Raw genomic sequence first — 18,444 nt, forward strand, 5'->3', positions numbered from 1 at the left:
TTATACCTTACTGTAAAAACGGGAAACCGTCTCATGCATCATGACTCAGACGATAAAGCATTTCAACACGCATTTTGAAAATGGGAGAAAAGGGGGAAGTGCCTTTCGGTCCACAAAGTCTCCTCGATGGCAGGCCGGAGGCCATAAACGCTCATCAGGCTTTACAGCCTATCAATTAAAAGGCCATAAACACTGAGCTGTTGTGGATTTGAGGTGGGAGGCAGCAGAAAATGTGTGTCAAGATGGTCCCCGAATGTGTTCTGCCCGGATTCAACGAGCCCTCCTCCGCTTAATGGAGGCTTTTATGGGGCCTGCTTCACTCATTTGCACCGGCTTTGTACGTCTGTGAAATATGCACAGCGAGGATTATGAGTCCACGCAAACAATAGCCTCGTACTTCACAAATAATGCCTAATGTATTGCTCCGTCGAACATCGGCGTCGTGCCGGAAATAGCGGATCTAACGCATGATGCGCTGTGAGCTACTTTTTGGCATGCGATGCCCTCAGACCACACAATATACTGTACTGCAGGGGTCTTCAACGTTTTCAGGCCAAGGACCCCTTAGCTGAGAGAGAGATGAAGCAGGGACCCCCAGATTCCATATAGTTTCATCGTTTGACGGCACAATCATCAGTGTATTTTTGGATTCTTGTGAATTTGTGTTATCAGATATGTAACCACTTAATACTTAATAAACTTGATCTTTCACTCGGTACTTAGTGTGCTCTTTTTTCCCCTCTAAACCCAAACCTTGCTATTTTTGGCTAAAGTTCTCCGAATATGGACATTAGGGTTCAAGTGGTTAATATAAAAAAGAAGAAAAAAGGTTTCTATTACACAAAGATTTGAAGGACCCCCTGTAGTAACTCTGAGGACCCCCTAGGGGTCTCGGACCCCCTGTTGAAGACCCCTGCTGTACTCTATATCAGCCTTAAACTACTGGACCAGCACCGGTTACAATCTCTACTGGCATGTTTACAGTGAGATTTTATACAAGAATGGAATGGAAAGCAAAGCAGCGTAATAAGGCGTTCAGTAGGAACCCGGTTCTGTTAAGACTATTTGCGTTTGATAAAGTGGTTCCAAATTCGTCGATTTGGCCATAGGCCAGGCCTAGCTTTACCCATTTAGGCCTAGAATTATTGAACGCTTTAACCAGTGAAAAATAGCAGATATACAAGCTCACAGCGCGGCACAGAGTGCCGCGCTGCAAGCTTGTAGATCTGCTATTTTTGAAAAAGTCGTGAAAATGTGTGCAAATCTTTGAATATAATGTATTTTCAAAGCGAACGTTTGTAACTCAAATTTTGCTTCTGGGTGGTCCCTGGAACTAAATATTTTGAGATGGGGGTCCGTGGCCAAATAAATATCATTTTGGGGGTCCTTCACCTGAAAAGGTTTTAGAACCACTGACATTGTAGTCTCTCAAGAACAGACTAACTGAGCTCCAGTTGAGTGAAAAGGACCTTTTCTTTGACGATGGCTATAGCCAGATTGCTGACATAGAAATATAGGTTTTTCAAAAAATCTTAGAAGGATTCAAAAGACACTTATAGAATCGGGTCAAAAAATTCTAATTTTCACGATTTTTCAAAAATAGCAGATCTACAAGCTCGCAGCGCGGCACTCGGTGCCGCGCTGTGAGCTTGTATATCTGCTATTTTTCAATAGTTAAAGTGTAAAATAATGATACGCAATAATGTGTACCCGTTCTGAACGGGTCAAAACTCTCGCCAGGCTGCGGCTGCCATTCTCCCAGACAAACTGTGCCAGGCAAAGAGACGCCTCCTTGGCAGCGCACGGCAGGTAACAGCCAACACATGTGCACACACACACACACACACACACACACACACACATAGCCAACGGGATAACAACGACCTCAGTGACACACACTGGCACACTGTACCACCCAACTGCACTTGGCACACACCAGAGAATGCCTGTTTGTCTGTCTGTCTGTCTGTCTGTCTGTCTGTCTGTCTGTCTGTCTGTCTGTCAGTGTGTCTGTCTCTGTCTGCCTGCCTGTCCGCTTTCACAGAGCAGCGAGAAAGCAATTTCAGGTCTATCTCTGGACTATCAATCAGTGATGGAAGAAGTCCTTTTTTTTTATTATTAAGTCAAAGTACCGATACCACAATGTAAAAGTAAAAGTTTGGTATTCAAAATGTATACTTGAGTAAAAGTACAAAAGTATTGGCATCAAAGTGTATTTAAAGTACTAAAAGTGCTAATTGTGCAAGTTTCCAAAAATGGATAAAGTCTTTTATATAGCATATATATCAGGCTGAAGAGGTTAATTTATGTTTTTGATATGATAATCTAAAGTAACTAATAACTACGTTTTTCAAATAATTGTAGTGGAGTAAAAAGTACACTATTTGCCTCTGAGATGTAGTGGAATAGAAGTAAAAGCATTGAAAGCAGTGGTGTTACTTTCCACCACTGCTACAAATTGTTTGTTGTGTCCCTTTTATTAAAAACAAGTGCAGATTGTTTTACACCGACAGTAGTACACCAATAACAAATAATAAGTAAAGAAGTCAAAACGAGTAATTGAAAATATTAATAGCTCTCGTGACTTGATACAGGCCCCATTTCACCCAAAACTAAACTTAAGAGTAAGACACCTCACCGCTGTATTCCACCAACCTGCCAAAAACTAGGCTTCGACAAACACGTGCCGTGTTTCCAATTAACCTTCAGTTAATTGCTTCACAGTGGTGGTTTACACAAATCTCTAGTACCAATACTCATTATCTTATCAAAGGGAGAAGATGACAGCACAGCAGAAGTGCATGCGGCTGCCAAAACGAGAGACTTCACCGAGTCGCAGCAAAGTGCCTACAAAGTGCTCCATATCGCACATGAAGTTGACCACTTTAAACTAGTGAAGATTAAGAACGTGTCAGACACTGTCAAACAAACGTTGTATATTTCAGTGACTTTCAGTGCAGCGCTAATGGCTCCATTTATTGCTCTCTTTGTTTGACAGGATTTGACTTGCAGTAAATGTATGTATTAGGGCACCATGGAGGGCTACAAGACAGAAGTATTTTATCTGTGAGACGACCAAGAAAGTGGTAATTATTAGACATGATGATGATCATTTAGTCTACAATTCCTTACTGCCTACCATAGCTATTAGAGATAACAATAAAAATAGACATTATTGTACTAATTATATTTAATTGCACGTGACATAATGGTGGATATGAGAGAGAAGATAAAAAGCTAAAAGACACGCACATCCTAGACCTACCAGGCATGGGTGCTGTATCAAAAAAGCAAAATCATATACAAGAATAGGAATCTGTATAGCAGTATTGCTGCTCCCAAATACATTTTTTACTTGGTAACATTTTGAGCCACCACCAGCAATACTGGTGTGCAGATTTTTATTCTTGTATACTGAAGATGAACTATCATGAACCCTGGGAGTCCCTGGTACCTCACATTAAGAACCACTGTAATAGAGGACTAGCTTGTATCGCAGAAATATCCTGTGTGTTCTGTGTGAAGGTGTAAAGAAACTGTCATATTTACACTCTCAGAGTTGAAAGGAACACTCAGGATTTCGGTATGTAACGTAGCTCTAGCGTTGGGGTAATGGAGGCAGGCACTACTCACGTCAAGACGTAGTTGACACTGACGATGCAGTGGGGTCGGGAGGAGCGGCTGTTGTGCACGATGGTGGCGTAACTCTGCACCCAAACCCAGCCGCCCGGCTTGGCCAGGAAGCGGTAGTACTTAGTGGTCACCTGTCCCTTCACTAGCACTGGAGAGAAAAGAAAAAAAAAAGAAAAACATGAAATGTAAGGATTATTGAAACAGTAGTACTTAGTGGTCACCTGTTCCTTCACTAGCACTGGAGAGAAAAAAAAAGAAAGAAAAACATGAAATGTAAGGATTATTGAAACAGTAGTACTTAGTGGTCACCTGTCCCTTCACTAGCACTGGAGACAGCGAGAAAAAACATGAAATGTAAGGATTATTGAAACCGTAGTGCTTAGTGGTCACCTGTCCTTTCACTAGCACTGGAGAGAGAAAATACATGAAATGTAAGGATTATTGAAAAGAAAAGACGTGTTGAAAGAAATATGTCAACAAATTACAGTACACAATACTGTAAAAACAATGTGGGGAAAATATAAGCAGGGGTCATCAAGATAAGACTTGGTCTTGTCCGTGGCAGTTTTTACACGTTCGCTTATTTTGACACAATTACCAAATGTCAAGTCTCCAGGTTTTTTCTTTAGAATATGTATGACACTTATTTACTACGACACTATGGCATTATTAGGTGTCCAACTAGTTTACTAGTACTAGTGTAGTGGTTTTATTTGCAGTGGGCAAATTAAAGCGATTTTACACTGAAAATAACATTTTGTATGATCACAAATTAGAACAAAGAGAATATATCCTGGTTTCATGCTGGAAACATTAGAAGGGCTGAATCGGTTTGTTTTATTGAATCTGTTTATTATTATTCTCCTGGAACTTCCAGAAAAACTGAAGGAGAAAGAAAGAAAGAAAGAAAGAAAGAAAGAAAGAAAGAAAGGAAGGAAGGAAGGAAGGAAGCGAGGAGTTAAAAGCTACAAATCATGGTTTTGTGGTTCATCATTTTGACCAAAGAAATACCATAACTCATAAAGTTATATGGACTGTAACACTTTCACGGTGGGAAGAAGTTGGCTGCTCTATAAAATGTCACTATCCTAAATAATAGACAAAAGTAAGCCCTGCTTTAAAACATAAAGGAGTGCAGATACAGTAATACAACTGATACAATATACTATTTATTGGTTATTCATAATGCTGGGAGATATGTACACTTTCCAGGGATTTCTACCTGCACAGTAATATCTGTATGTACTTTGGGTTTTACCAAAATATTGTCACTGTCGGGAAGAAACCTCGTATCTCCAAGTTTCACATTTGTAAATTTTCGCAAAGCAATAAAGTAGTGAAAACAGCTGATCTACAAGCACACAACGCCTCGCGGTTGTGTGCTTGTAGATCGGCTGTTTTCACTAGTTTAAATCATTTTTAAAATGATAAATGCAAAACAAACAGTTTTGGACATACAAGGTTTTCACCCGACAACGACGATTTGGAGATGACTGATAGACTGGGCTAAAATATTGCCTCTGTGGGGTGGAAACCTCATATGTCCAAAACTGTTCCTTTTCACATTTCTAATTCTAAACTAGCAAAAGCAGTGGATCGACAAGCTCATAACACATTGCTTCGCGTCGCGTTTCGGCATGTAGATCTTCAACTTTTGATACTTTTATTTTACGAAAAAACACAAAAGGTTATGGACAGCAGCGATAATGTACCATGACGTAATGTGACTCCATCAAGGGTTCTCATTCTCAAACGTTTTAAATTTGAGGACCTCCCCCCATAACTGAGTGTACAAATGCAACCAAATGGACACTTACAGGCTGCATAACGTGCCGTGACAAAAATTAAAAAAAATACAATGTAACAGCATAACTCAACATGGCGTCACCCAAACCAGTGGTTCTCAAGCGTATTTATTTATTTTCCATTCCTTGTGTCGGGTTACCCTGGCCTGCCCCCCTGCGCTCCAGACAGTCTGACCACTTGGGCAGCAATCAGCTGTTGAATCAATTATTATTAACTCTGAGCGTGAACAAAAACAACCAAATGGACCCGTAACCGGTCCAGTTTAGAGGGGGCCATTATAGAACTCCCCTAAGGAACCCGCTCTGGACCCCAACTTCAAGAACCGCCGACTTAACCTTGCAAGACCCGAATTAATTTCTACTTGCCAAAAAAAAAAAAAAAATCTGATAGTGTTGTAGGAGTCCTAATCAGAGGAAAATGTAATGTTTAAAAAAAAAGTTTTTGTAAGGTTAGCCATAAATCATAAATCATGCTCTAAATTACATTTTGGGGATATCTTTCACAATAATAACATATGTACATGTTCTAGACATTCTAATGATCACCCCAAAAAATATTACAGGCATTTTTATGTTTTTGTGAGGAATAGCTTCAGTGAAAAGGTGAGATGTTGTTAGTCCAGACTCTGGACAGCCTCTGTGGGGGGGTATTTATATGCGTGTGGCACAATGGCATTGTAATACTAAACAATAGGATCCAATGGTGATGTTAATGTGATAAAAGAACAGGAAAACTAATTATTTAAACTCTTTTTTTTTTTTTTTTTTCTTTTTTTTTTATAAAATAAAAATGTTGCCAAAAAGCTACGCTGGGCCTTGCAGGGTTAAAATGACAGTGTAGAGACGTAATGTAGCCATATAGCTCAACAGGTCATCATCTTTTATAAAGAGAAACGCTGTGTGTGTGTGTGTGTGTGTGTGTGTGTGTGTGTGTGAGTGTGTGAGTGTGTGTGTGTGTGTGTGTGTGTGTGTGTGTGTGTGTGTGTGTGTGTGTGTGTGTGTGTGTGTGTGGGGCAGGGGTTTTGCGAGTAGTATGTATAGGAAGAGCAAAACAAACCTAACTCACACAAGTGGTGTGCACATCTGAGGTGGAAGGAGTCACAGCTGTGGACGTGGTGATAGAGGGTCTTTTCTATTAGGTCCTGCGGCTCATAGCCTGTCAGCTCGGCCACCCTGCGGGAGCGCACGCACGCACACACACACACACACACACACACACACACACACACACACACACACACACACACACACACACACACACACACACACACACACACACACACGCACGCACGCACACACGCACAAACACCATTAGTGCACACGTCCCTGGGGATCCATGGGGGGGATCTGCCGTCAGCTCAGACGTTAGATAGGCACAAACATGCAGCATATCGTCGTTGTCGGGTGGAAACCTCGTATCTCCAAGTTTCAAATTTGTATGTTTTTTCACAAAATTTCATCATTCAAGGCCGTCGCACAAAAGTAGTGAAAACAGCAGATCTACAAGCACACAACGCCTCGCGGTGCGAGGCGTTATGTGCTTGTAGATCGGCTGTTTTCACTAGTTTAGTTCATTTTTAAAATGATAAATGCAAAACAAACGTTTTTTTTGGACATACAAGGTTTTCATCCGACACGACGATATGCACGTGCAAATATCCCAGACACATAAACACACAGCTCGACATAATAATACATATATGCATGATGTCCTGACTCCTTGCACACGTGCAGTGTGCATGTTTCTATACACCACGCGTATACACGCATGAATGCATGCACGCGCGCGCACATGCACACAGAATATGTGGACGGTTACGCATGCGCACACATGCAGACAAGCGTGCACACGCACGCACGCACGCACACACACACTTTTGTATTACTATACAAAAGACATCAATATTTTAGAATGCTGATTTTATGATTGCCATTTTTATAATTATTGTTTTTGCCATTTTTAACTGTAAACGTAGACTAAAAAACATAATTTTGGCATAAATCAGGCATAATTGTCTATTTCTCAAATGGTCTCTGTCGGGTGGAAACCTCATATGTCCAAAACAGTAGTTAGTTGCGGGATTTAAATAAAAATAAATGGCAAAAGTAGCTATAATCCACAAGCTCAAAAAACATGTTTTCAAGCTTGTGGATCTGCACATTTTTTATTGCGACCGTCAGGGAGCAGTTTACTATGAAAACCTCCACCGGCCGTCCGTCCGTCCGTCCGTCCGTCCGTCCGTCACACCTTTGTGACCATCAACAAACGTCACACCTTTGTTGATGTTTAAATCGAAGAGTCTTGGTCAAATACTTCTGTTGGTTTCTGCACTGATCATTTATACAATTCAGCTGTGTTTGCTCGTGTCATCATGATGAGGTCATAAATCAGCCATGCCCAAATATAGATTTTACGGGTTTACATGCTTACTCAGTTATTCGTTATGTGAAAGTCCTATGACGTCTATGATATCTGACATCATCATACATACATTCCCTTTTATGCCCATAAATGGAGATCCCCTCTGTAGAACCAGCCACTGACATCACTGTAATGTCAGGGGAACCAAATCCCTTTTATGCCCATATATGGAGATCCCTGTGATGCCAGGGGAACCAAATGCCTTTTATGCCCATATATGGAGATATGGAGATCCCCGTGTTGCCAGGGTAACCAAATCCATTTTATGCCCATATATGGAGATCCCTGTGATGCCAGGGGAACCAAATCCCTTTTACGCCCATATATGGAGATCCCTTATGTCATCAATATTAAGCCCATATCTGTGAATATCTTTGGGTACCAGATGTCTCCATATATGGTTAAATGGTCCGATATACATCACTGGCCAGAAGACCAAGAAATGGTGCAACCTCGCCCTTTGCTTTTCTCCCTATAGGCATCTTACTGGTAGGTAGTTTAATGAGGAATGCAGTATGGTGGTAGGTAGGTAGTTATGGCCTTTGATGTAAGATTTTCACTTTCTAGGATAACTATATTTGCTATTCCCAGATGATGCCCTTTTAGGGTACCCCTCATGCCCATATATGGAGATCCCCAGGCTTTACTAATTAACATAAGTTTTATGCCCATATATGGAGATCATTGTCCCAATGTCATCAGATATATGGGCATAAATGGACACAGGCAAACTAGATGGGCTGTATGGATATCCAGATGTGTGATGTAAGTGTTTTATTCCAAATGTGGCACCCCACAGACATATTTCCAGAAACAAAATCCCTTTCATGCACGAATATCACTACACAGCATGTCTACACTCATGTCATCAACATGGACCAGTAAGATTTTGGAAAAACACATTTTTGCCCTATTTGTGGAGATAAGCGACCAACGGTCGCTTATCTCCCGATTAGGGAGTCTTACTGGTACTGTTGTGTGAAGCAATGTAGTGTGATCAAGAAGGGCGTTAATTTACAAAGAAAGTAAATTACATGTACACAAAAATGTTAAAAGATGGAGATAACAGGTTTCTGCCCGACAGCAACAGAATTCTACTATACTTCATAATCGCATAGTAACACACACACACACACACACACACACACACACACACACACACACACACACACACACACACACACACGCACACACACACTAGGGCATTCACAAATAGTGATTTTTGGTATTCAAATTATTCGACCTCAAAGTATTCGAATAGTCGAATATTCGACAGGACTGGCAAGAGGTAAGCAAGAGGGGAACATTGTGAAAATAGCAGATCTACATGCTCACGCCTCGCAACGCGAGGCGTTGTGAGCATGTAGATCGTTGTGAGCATGTAGCCGATCTACATGAGCATGTAGATCGGCTATTTATCTGCGGAACCGAGTCACATTACATTTTTGTAAGTCCTACAATTCCAAGTGCTTGTCAGGGTGGGGTCCCCAGGTCAAATATGTTTATTTTGGGGGTCAGGGCCTAAAAACGTCTGAGAACCCCTTGGTATAGAGCATTAACAAATTCATCCACAAGGGGCATTGACAACTCATTCTTATGACTTCCTATCTAGCCAAGCTTTATAAACTATATATTTTTAAAGAGAAAACAATAAAAATAAAATAAAAAATATTCGACTTCGGTGAACAACGTTGAATAGTGACTTTGATATTCGAATATTCGAATATTTGGTGAATGCCCTAACACACACACACACACACACACACACGCACACGCACACACACACACACACACACACACACGCACACACACACGCACACACACACACGCACACACACACGCACACACGCACACACACACAAGTACCGTGAGTCCAGGAAGATCAGCTTCATGTCGAGGCTGGCTCTGAACATGAACATGTTGCTGTGCAGCTTGATCTCAGTGACGGCGCTGGGCGGCAGCGAGTGGCCCACCGCCACCAGGCCCACGTTCTGGTAGCAGCCGTCGAACGGGGACATGTCCAGGCTGTACTGGCGGATCTTAAGGTAGCCGCTGCAGTGGATCACCTGTTGGACCACACAACTGAATTACCCAGGGGTGACGCACAAGGCCATTTAGGCCTAGAATTATTGAATGCTTTAACCAGTGAAAAATAGCAGATATACAAGCTCACAACGCGGCACAGAGTGCCGCGCTGCGAGCTTGTAGATCTGCTATTTTTGAAAAAGTATCATGTTGGGGGTCCTTCACATGAAAAGGTTTGAGAACCACTGACACAGTAGTCTCTCAAGAACAGACTAACTGAGCTCCAGTTAAGTGAAAAGGACCTTTTCTTTGACGATGGCTATAGTCAGATTGCTGACATAGAAACATAGGGTTTTCAAAAAATCTTAGAAGGATTCAAAAGAAACTTTGGGTCAAAATTCTAATTCTCACAATTTTTCAAAAATAGCAGATCTACAAGCTCGCAGCGTGAGCTTGTATATCTGCTATTTTTCAATAGTTAAAGCATAAAATAATGAGACATAATAATGTGTACCCGTTCTAGTAAAGAAATGTAGTACTTCCCCCACCAACATTCTGGGCCCTGAGTACAAACAAGGATTCACTGCGGGCCCCCCATGAATGTTCTTCAATAGGGGGAAGAGGGGGTTTAACCCATTTAGACTGGGAACGCATTATTACGCGTTATCTTGTGCATTGACTATTGAAACATAGCAGATATACAAGCTCACGGTGCAAATTTTTGCAAGTCTTTGAATATTTCAAATCCTTTTTGGGAAAAGAAATATGTTTTTATGTCAGTGGTGCTCAAACCTTTTCATGTGAAGGAACCTATCTATTTAACTCCTCCTACATTTTGATAGTTCACGTTGGCCAAAGAAATACTGCATTTAGCTTGACGTGTAAATTCCAAGAAAACCATCGAAAATCTTTATGTCAAAGGGCAAAAAAGGGCTTCCTATTTGAGACGTTCTCGATCGATAAATGCCACTTACGACTATGGCAGTATATGTAGGGTCAGTGTGTGTGTATATACCCACCTTGTAGCCACCGCAGGTGAGGCCGGCGTTTCTTTTAGCGAGGACACATTTCATCCTCAGGAAAAAGGAGCGTTCCATCTCATATTCTAAAGAGAACAAATAATGTGGGAGAGAGCAAACCAGCACATTAGACACCATCGCTCTGTGCACTGTGTTTACAGATGTCTACATAATATGTATTTGACCTAGCCTAGCCTATCGTCGTTGTCGGGAGGAAACCTTGTATTTCCAAGTTTCAAATTTGTCCGTTCTTTCGCAAAGTAAAGCCCTGCTTCATCATACAAGGCTGTCGCACAAAAGTAGTGAAAACAGCAGATCTACAAACGCGCAACGCCTCGCGCTGCGAGGCGTTGTGTGCTTGCAGATCGGCTGTTTTCACTAGTTTAAATCATTTGTAAAATGATAAATGCAAAACAAACCGTTTTGGACATACAAGGTTTTCACCCGACAACGACGCTATACAACGTTGTCTCCGTAGGACAGAAAACTTGTATCTCCATGAATGGAATCGAATGCCCTACTTCATCATACTCATGACGATGATAGCTGTGTCACACAAAAGTAGCAAAAATATCCGATCTATAAGCTTGTAGATCTGCCATTTTTAACTGAAAGTGAAAGTGGTTATGTCTGTCTGGATTTTATACATATTTAACCGATGAAAAGTGTTAGCGAGAGTTTGTGTTGAAATAAAAACATTTGATCCATTGGAGCACAGTTTCTTTTCTTTCTCTGCCATCTTTCAGTTTTGGACACCAGGACAGCGAAGATATGCTGAAAGGTCCAGTGGCGTAAAGTAACTAAGTACATTTACAAAAGTACTGTACTTAAAGGAGGTCTTCATATAATAGGTCCTCATTAATGTTCATTAATGTTCATTAATATCACAATTCTTTTCTACTCAGTTTGGGTCTCATAGGAGAGCTGTGGGTGGGTCAAATCCTTCCACCGGTAACATCATCAATGGGAAATGCAAGCTAATAGAAACTGCAGGCTTTCTATTCCTGAAAAGTTGCAATGTTAAAGTGGAAGCCATTGTTCTCACGATAATAAAAATCGAAATATTTTTTTTTTTTTCAAAAATATTGTTTAAAAAAAATCTGTCAAACGATGATGTCACCGGTGGAAGGATTTGACAGAGTAGAAAAAATGTTTGATATTTTATTATGAACATTAATGAGGACCTATTATTATTTAGACAGGTTGAAAAGTGGTGAAGTCCTCCTTTAAGTACAATGTTACAGTATTTTTTACTTTACTGGAGTACTTCCAATTGTCTATACTTTTGTTTACCACTACATCACAGAAGCACAACAATTATTGGAAAGCTTTAGTTACTAGTTACTTTGTAGATTTGGATACTTCAGCCCTGTATACATTTTGAAAACATTTTGTTAGATGTTTGTATATTTGAAAACTTGAAATGGGACATTGTGCATAACTTAAACTGGGTATATCTTCATCTGCAGTATCGATACTTTTGTAGTACTTTTCCCACCACTGGCCACGTGGGTCTTTCTTTACCTTGGACAAAGTGCGAATGGCAAGGCTGGTGTGCGGTCAGGACGGCGGTCATCTCGTCTTGGTCAGCAGGGTGGATGTACTCATAGATGCTGTTCCCCGTCAACTCTACCTATTGAAACATTGAGCATTCCTTCAGAACATGTGACATCATACACCAAGCCAGAGACCAGTGGTTCTCAACCTTTTAAGCCGTGACCCCAAAATAATCATATTTTATCTGGGGGACCCCCCCCCCCCCCTCCTCCTCCCAACAAGCACTTAGGCCATGGCTACACGGAGCTGGATATTTCTGAAGCTAGACATTTTTTTGTGCTGTTGGGGCTTGCAGCCACACGAAGCTGGATATTTCGGCTGTATAGCTGGATATTTTTGAAACCGCATAAATAAGTGGAGAGATTGAAAAATATCCGATTCACTGGATCCGTGTAGACAGGGAACCCGGATATCTCTGAAGACTTTACTGTGTGTGTGCTTGTTAGACCTAGATATCTTTGTCATGTGGACCTAGATATTTTTCTATGTGGATATCTGAAAAACCGGGATATATGAAATATCCAGCTCCGTGTGGACCTAGATATTTTTCTATGTGGATATCTGAAAAACCTGGATATATGAAATATCCAGCTCCGTGTAGCCTAAGTTGAGGCATTACATTTTGTACAACACAGTTCTATTGTGAAAATAGCCAATCTTCATGCTCACAGTGAACATGTAGATCGGCTAAATTGACCAATGTTTAATTGTCATTTAAGAGGTGTTAAAAAGTCCTTATTGTCACTGTATTAGACTGTATGTTGGTTTGTTTACAGTTGAGTGAGAAAACAATGTTGCACATTAAGTCAATCATCTGGGACCCCCCAAAATAATTTGGGGACCACTGGTCTAAACCTTTCCAAGCTGTGACACCCCAAAATGATCATATTTGAACAGGGGACCCCCCACCAAGCACTTGGAATGTAGGAGTTGATTATGAGGCATTACATGTTTTGTTCCACTGATAAATAGGCCCATTGTGCAAGTAGCAGATCAAGCAGCTCACAGCGCCTTGCAAATTAGATTGTCTATTTTCAAAATGTTTGCCTCGTTCTTATTTTATTTGACAATTTGGCCAAAGGTTGACCAGCTTTGTTTGGTATAGATTACTTTTGATGCAGTAATAGTTTTTTCTTTTCTTTTTTGTTGAGAATGAGATGTCTTAAAAGTCCTTTACTTGTCGCTTCACTATCATCTGGGGACACCCCCACCCCCCACCAAAAAAAATAAAAAAAAAATAAAAAAAGGATGTGGGGCCCACAGGTTGAGAACCACTGTACTAAGCAATAGCATACACAGTAGACTTTTAATGCAAATGTACTCAAGCCACAAACATACATACATACATACATACATACATACATACATACATACATACATACATACTGTATATACATACCTGCGACAGGCCCAAATGCACAGATGCGGTTTCCGATATGTACATTATTTTCCCATCTGGAGCAACGACAAAAATGAAACCATCCAACGTCTGAAAAAATAAGAAAAATATGAAAATAAATGATGAACTTAAATAATAAATAGAAAAGATCAAGGACAGTTCACAATAGCACAAGCAACTTGGTTAGCTATTTGGCTAGTAATTAAAGCCTGTCATCATCTGCAAGATAGACAATTAATGGTGTTGATTGATATCTATGTAGGCCTAAAACACTAGAAATAAATGTATTGTTAATCTTACTATGGGGCTAATTAATGTGGAATATATATATATATATATATATATATATATATATATATATATATATATATATATAAACAGAGTGCAAAACATAATTTATTTTCTAATTAATGAAATGGTATAGAGGTCATGGGGATCTATAGTATAATCTGATGGTCAGGTATAAAAAAAACACATAGAGGCCTATAGGTTAATTGCATATGCCTGGCTAAACATTGTGTATGCATAGGATAGCTATCATATCATTGCATAAAAAGTAATTATACATTACAACATAATACTGATAATAATTATACTTCTATCATTATTATTATGTTCAAGACTCATCCAAGAGTTATCAGCATTGTACACACTACACACTGAATTGTTTTTGTGTAGCCTATTTTTGTGCTGTAGCCTACTTTTGAAACGGTAACATATTCAATCAATCAATCAATCAATCCATTTTCAAAGGCATGGTTTATTTGCACGCAATTTTCTGTTTTAGCGCCTCTTTGTGTCGCTAAAACAGAACAGTAATGCTCCACTTTGGCTAGTAGTAGCCTAGCTTGAGCTGGGCATGTTGTTGCCATCGCGCGCGCACGCGCGTGTTCTGTGTGTGTGTGTGTGTGTGTGTGTGTGTGTGTGTGTGTGTGCGCGCGTGCGCGCGTGCGCGCGTGTGCGTGTGCGTGTGTCTATAATAAGTAGAGCGCAGAGCGTGGAGGAGAGCGGGGAGGCACCGCGCGTGACTGTGAATGCATTCAATGCATTTCCAGACTTAAAGCCACAGAATGAGCGCAGCGGGAGACAGCAGGCTGCACACACAATCATTTCCCCTTAAAATATGCATAGGGCCATAGAACATGGATAACATCACAATAATAGTAGTAGATAGTAGTAGTAGTTGTTGTAGTAGTAGTAGTAGTAATAGGCCTAATAATAATAAACCTTAACATATAGGCCTACATATAGCAATATACTTTGGTGCTAGAACATGGATAAAATGACAATAGTAGATAGTAGGCCTAGTAATAATAATAATAACACATCACACACACGCACACAAGCACGCACACACGCACGCACGCACGCACCCCACACACACACACACACACACACACACACACACACACACACACACACACACACACACACACACACACAAACACACACAGTTAGTTTATATTTCATTTAATAATTTTCGTTTTAATTAACATTTTGAGCGTTTAGTGTTTTTGTTAAAAAGGAAAAAAAATAGATGGGTCTAAAACTATTACTGATTATCTATTAAAATGATTATATTTGAATGTCATTTGTGGTTTGGTGAATATTCTATCATTGTGAGAAAACAACCGACCTGTAATAGATGTGATCCCAGCTCTCTCCCCACGTTGTCCAGAGTCCGACTCACGTGACCCCACGACTCCCCGAGGCCTGCAAGACACAGCGTCCAATAAGACATCTTGTATTAATAATCCATGTAGCATAGCATAGCATAGCATGTCAATGATAAAACGAAAGGTTTTTATTGGAACCATGGAAAAGTTAAACGCTGCATTGAAGAAGTCTATTCGTATGTGGTTTTATAGGCTCGCTTGTCTGATAATATTATTATTATTGGCGTATGGTTAACACTTAACAGACGGTTATACTGCAAGAGCGGGCACATAATGTAAAATGTGCTATTTTGTCCAAAACGTAAAAATATATAGGCCTATATATATCAGACTTACATGTATTCCCAAAATGAATGGATACAGGCCTACGTGTTGTTGTAGCAATGTGAAGCAAATGAAGAAATATTAGGCTATATAGGCCTACTTTACATTAATTCCCGCTTTCCAAATACATATTATTTTACATTTGGAACATATAATGTTAACCCACTCTTCCTGTCGTCTTTCAGGTCAGTCAATAGCCTAATGATTAATACCCTATTGTGCAAACATATAGACTATCCCAAAGTACAGTAGGCCTAACATGATGTATATAGGCTAATGATATGCTGGAGGTAAAAACATCGTTTCGTGTGTCTATTGTCCCGACACACACATAAAACGAGACTCAAATTTATATTATTTAATTTAATAATCACAAACGTTTCAGATCGAAAATAATGTCTCAGTCCTAAGCACTCAAAAATGGAATAAAATAGCATTAAAAAATAGCAAGTAAAATCTCGAGACAGGAAAGAAGGATATTCGTTCGATAAAGTAGCCTAAATATATATATATATAGCCAAATAGTTGCTGTCTGTCTGTCTGTCTGTCTGTCTGTCTGTCTGTCTGTCTGTCTGTCTGTCTGTCTGTCTGTCTGTCTGTCTGTCCGTCCGTCCCTATAGCTCGGGTGATCCTCAATTGAAATGCAAATCTAGTCTACAAAAACAAACACACGCACCCCGGCCCGTGCGCGGATCACACAGTGGTGCACCGTACCGTGCACGGGCAGGCGATTCTCATCTTCATATTTTAAGCAAATATATATTTGCTTAATATATGAAGATGAGAAATATAGACTTCACTTCACGTTTACACACGACAGAAATATCCTCGACCCTGCATATCCCCAATTTAATGTTTGGGCACGGCATATAGGCTGCATATCGGCATTACGGTGCATGCCGTTCAGTGAAATGCACCAAATATCGGCAACAATAAATAAATAATAATACTCGTCTGTGCAAACATACATGACAATGCAAAAAAGGTGGACTGAAGACTCACCTTTTCAGACTCCACCTAAACCCTTAGCACTACAGAAAAAATCAATGAATCACATGAAGCTTAGCATTTGTTTTGTTTTTTGTTTTTTTAGGTTTTTAGAACTTTGATTATATTGTGTTTTTTCTAGATAGATATCCATTTGCATTTGTTATATTGTTGATGATGTACTGACATATTATCTTGTTTATTATTGTGATGTTATCTGCTTATTGCAAGTCGCTTTGGATTAAAAGCGTCTGCTAAATGCCTAAACTGTAAACTGTAAACTGTAAATAATTCGGATTCTTCTATAAATCCACCCCTAAAACATCAAAATGCCCACACACACAGTAACCACAGTACTAAAAAGAAACGGAGTGGCCTTTTGTTTTAAGAAATAGGCCAACTGCCAAAGAGCTTCTTTCACAAAACAATAATTAAACCATGATGTATAATATATTATGCACAGTAAATCCTCAGTGTGCATGTATCCATGAGAATATAACAATGTTTAAAAGGCTACTATTTCATTTTGTTGGCCTAAAATTAGGGTTTTGTTATTGAACTATATAATGCAGTGTTTTTCAAAGTGTGGTCCGGGGACCTCCAGGGGTCCTTGAAGGGGGTTTCAAGGGGTCCCCAAGAAAAATTCGTTTGACCACAGTAAACACTGTACACATCTGCTATTTGCAAATATTATGGGAAATGTTGAAAACTGCCATTCAAGCACAATGTTCTGTTATTTTTCCTAGGAAATAAGTATCCTGTATAGGCCTACTGGCCTATATCGTCACTGTTGGGCAGAAACCTCGTATCTCCAAGTTTCAACGTTTTTCGCAACCCCTGCTTCTTCATATACAAGGCCGTCGCACAAAAGTAGTGAAAACAGCAGATATACAAGCACACAACTTGTAGATCTGCTGTTTTCACTAGTTTAAATCCTTTATTCCTTTTTAAAATGATTGGCTACATTCAAAACGAACGGCTTTCTTTGGAGATACAAGGTTTCCACGATTTCTGTTGTGCATATCAACCAATAAATCAAATCAAAATTTAACACAACACAAATCTTGAGTGGGGTTCCCGCAGAAAAATAACGGAAAAATAAATGACTGATGGCCATCTCTACAGCCATGGGTCTGAGCCCTCTGTTCTGCGGGTCTAATCTGTGTGGGAGCCCCAGGCTAAGGCCGCCAGGTTCCCCGTGCACTTGACCTAGCACTGGGGGATTCATCTCCCCGCTATACAACCACTAAATTGAAGCAGGGAGTGGGTGAGTACAGGCTAATAAGTGTCGGCCTATTATTCTTCTGCAATAGATCTTAAGACAAGCTAACGAATTCAAGTGTTCTTTATGGTGAATGGAGGGGCTAAAGTAGCTTATAATACATGCTTGCTGCTGCTGCTACAAAAGAGGCGTCGTATAAAGAAACGCCAAAGACATAGTGATAAGTCTGCCCGGGATTGGAATCCTTCCTCCAATCAACGATCTCTCAATCACTCTGCGCCCATGTTTGGAATGGAATCTATCTCAGAGTTGTAATGCGTTTTATTCAAATTATATCGGGGAGGAATTCCAATTAATGGACATGTTTAGACATGT

The 18,444-nt window shown here is 40.1% G+C and overlaps 1 protein-coding gene across 1 annotated transcript in view; it reads right to left on the reverse strand.

Moving 5' to 3' along the window:
• The window catches only part of sim1a (SIM bHLH transcription factor 1a), a gene marked incomplete at both ends in the record, with an annotated part of 35,472 nt that overhangs the window by 13,411 nt on the left and 3,617 nt on the right, over positions 1-18,444 (reverse strand). Inside the window, 7 exons of the mRNA XM_080751633.1 lie at positions 3,634-3,781; positions 6,505-6,611; positions 9,727-9,926; positions 10,905-10,990; positions 12,429-12,537; positions 13,861-13,950; positions 15,497-15,573. Coding sequence (XP_080607759.1) covers positions 3,634-3,781; positions 6,505-6,611; positions 9,727-9,926; positions 10,905-10,990; positions 12,429-12,537; positions 13,861-13,950; positions 15,497-15,573 — 817 coding nt within the window. The remainder of the gene's footprint in view (positions 1-3,633; positions 3,782-6,504; positions 6,612-9,726; positions 9,927-10,904; positions 10,991-12,428; positions 12,538-13,860; positions 13,951-15,496; positions 15,574-18,444) is intronic.

Source organism: Nannobrachium achirus (assembly GCF_963921795.1).
Source record: "Nannobrachium achirus genome assembly, chromosome: 2".
Classification (NCBI taxonomy): Eukaryota; Metazoa; Chordata; class Actinopteri; order Myctophiformes; family Myctophidae; genus Nannobrachium; species Nannobrachium achirus.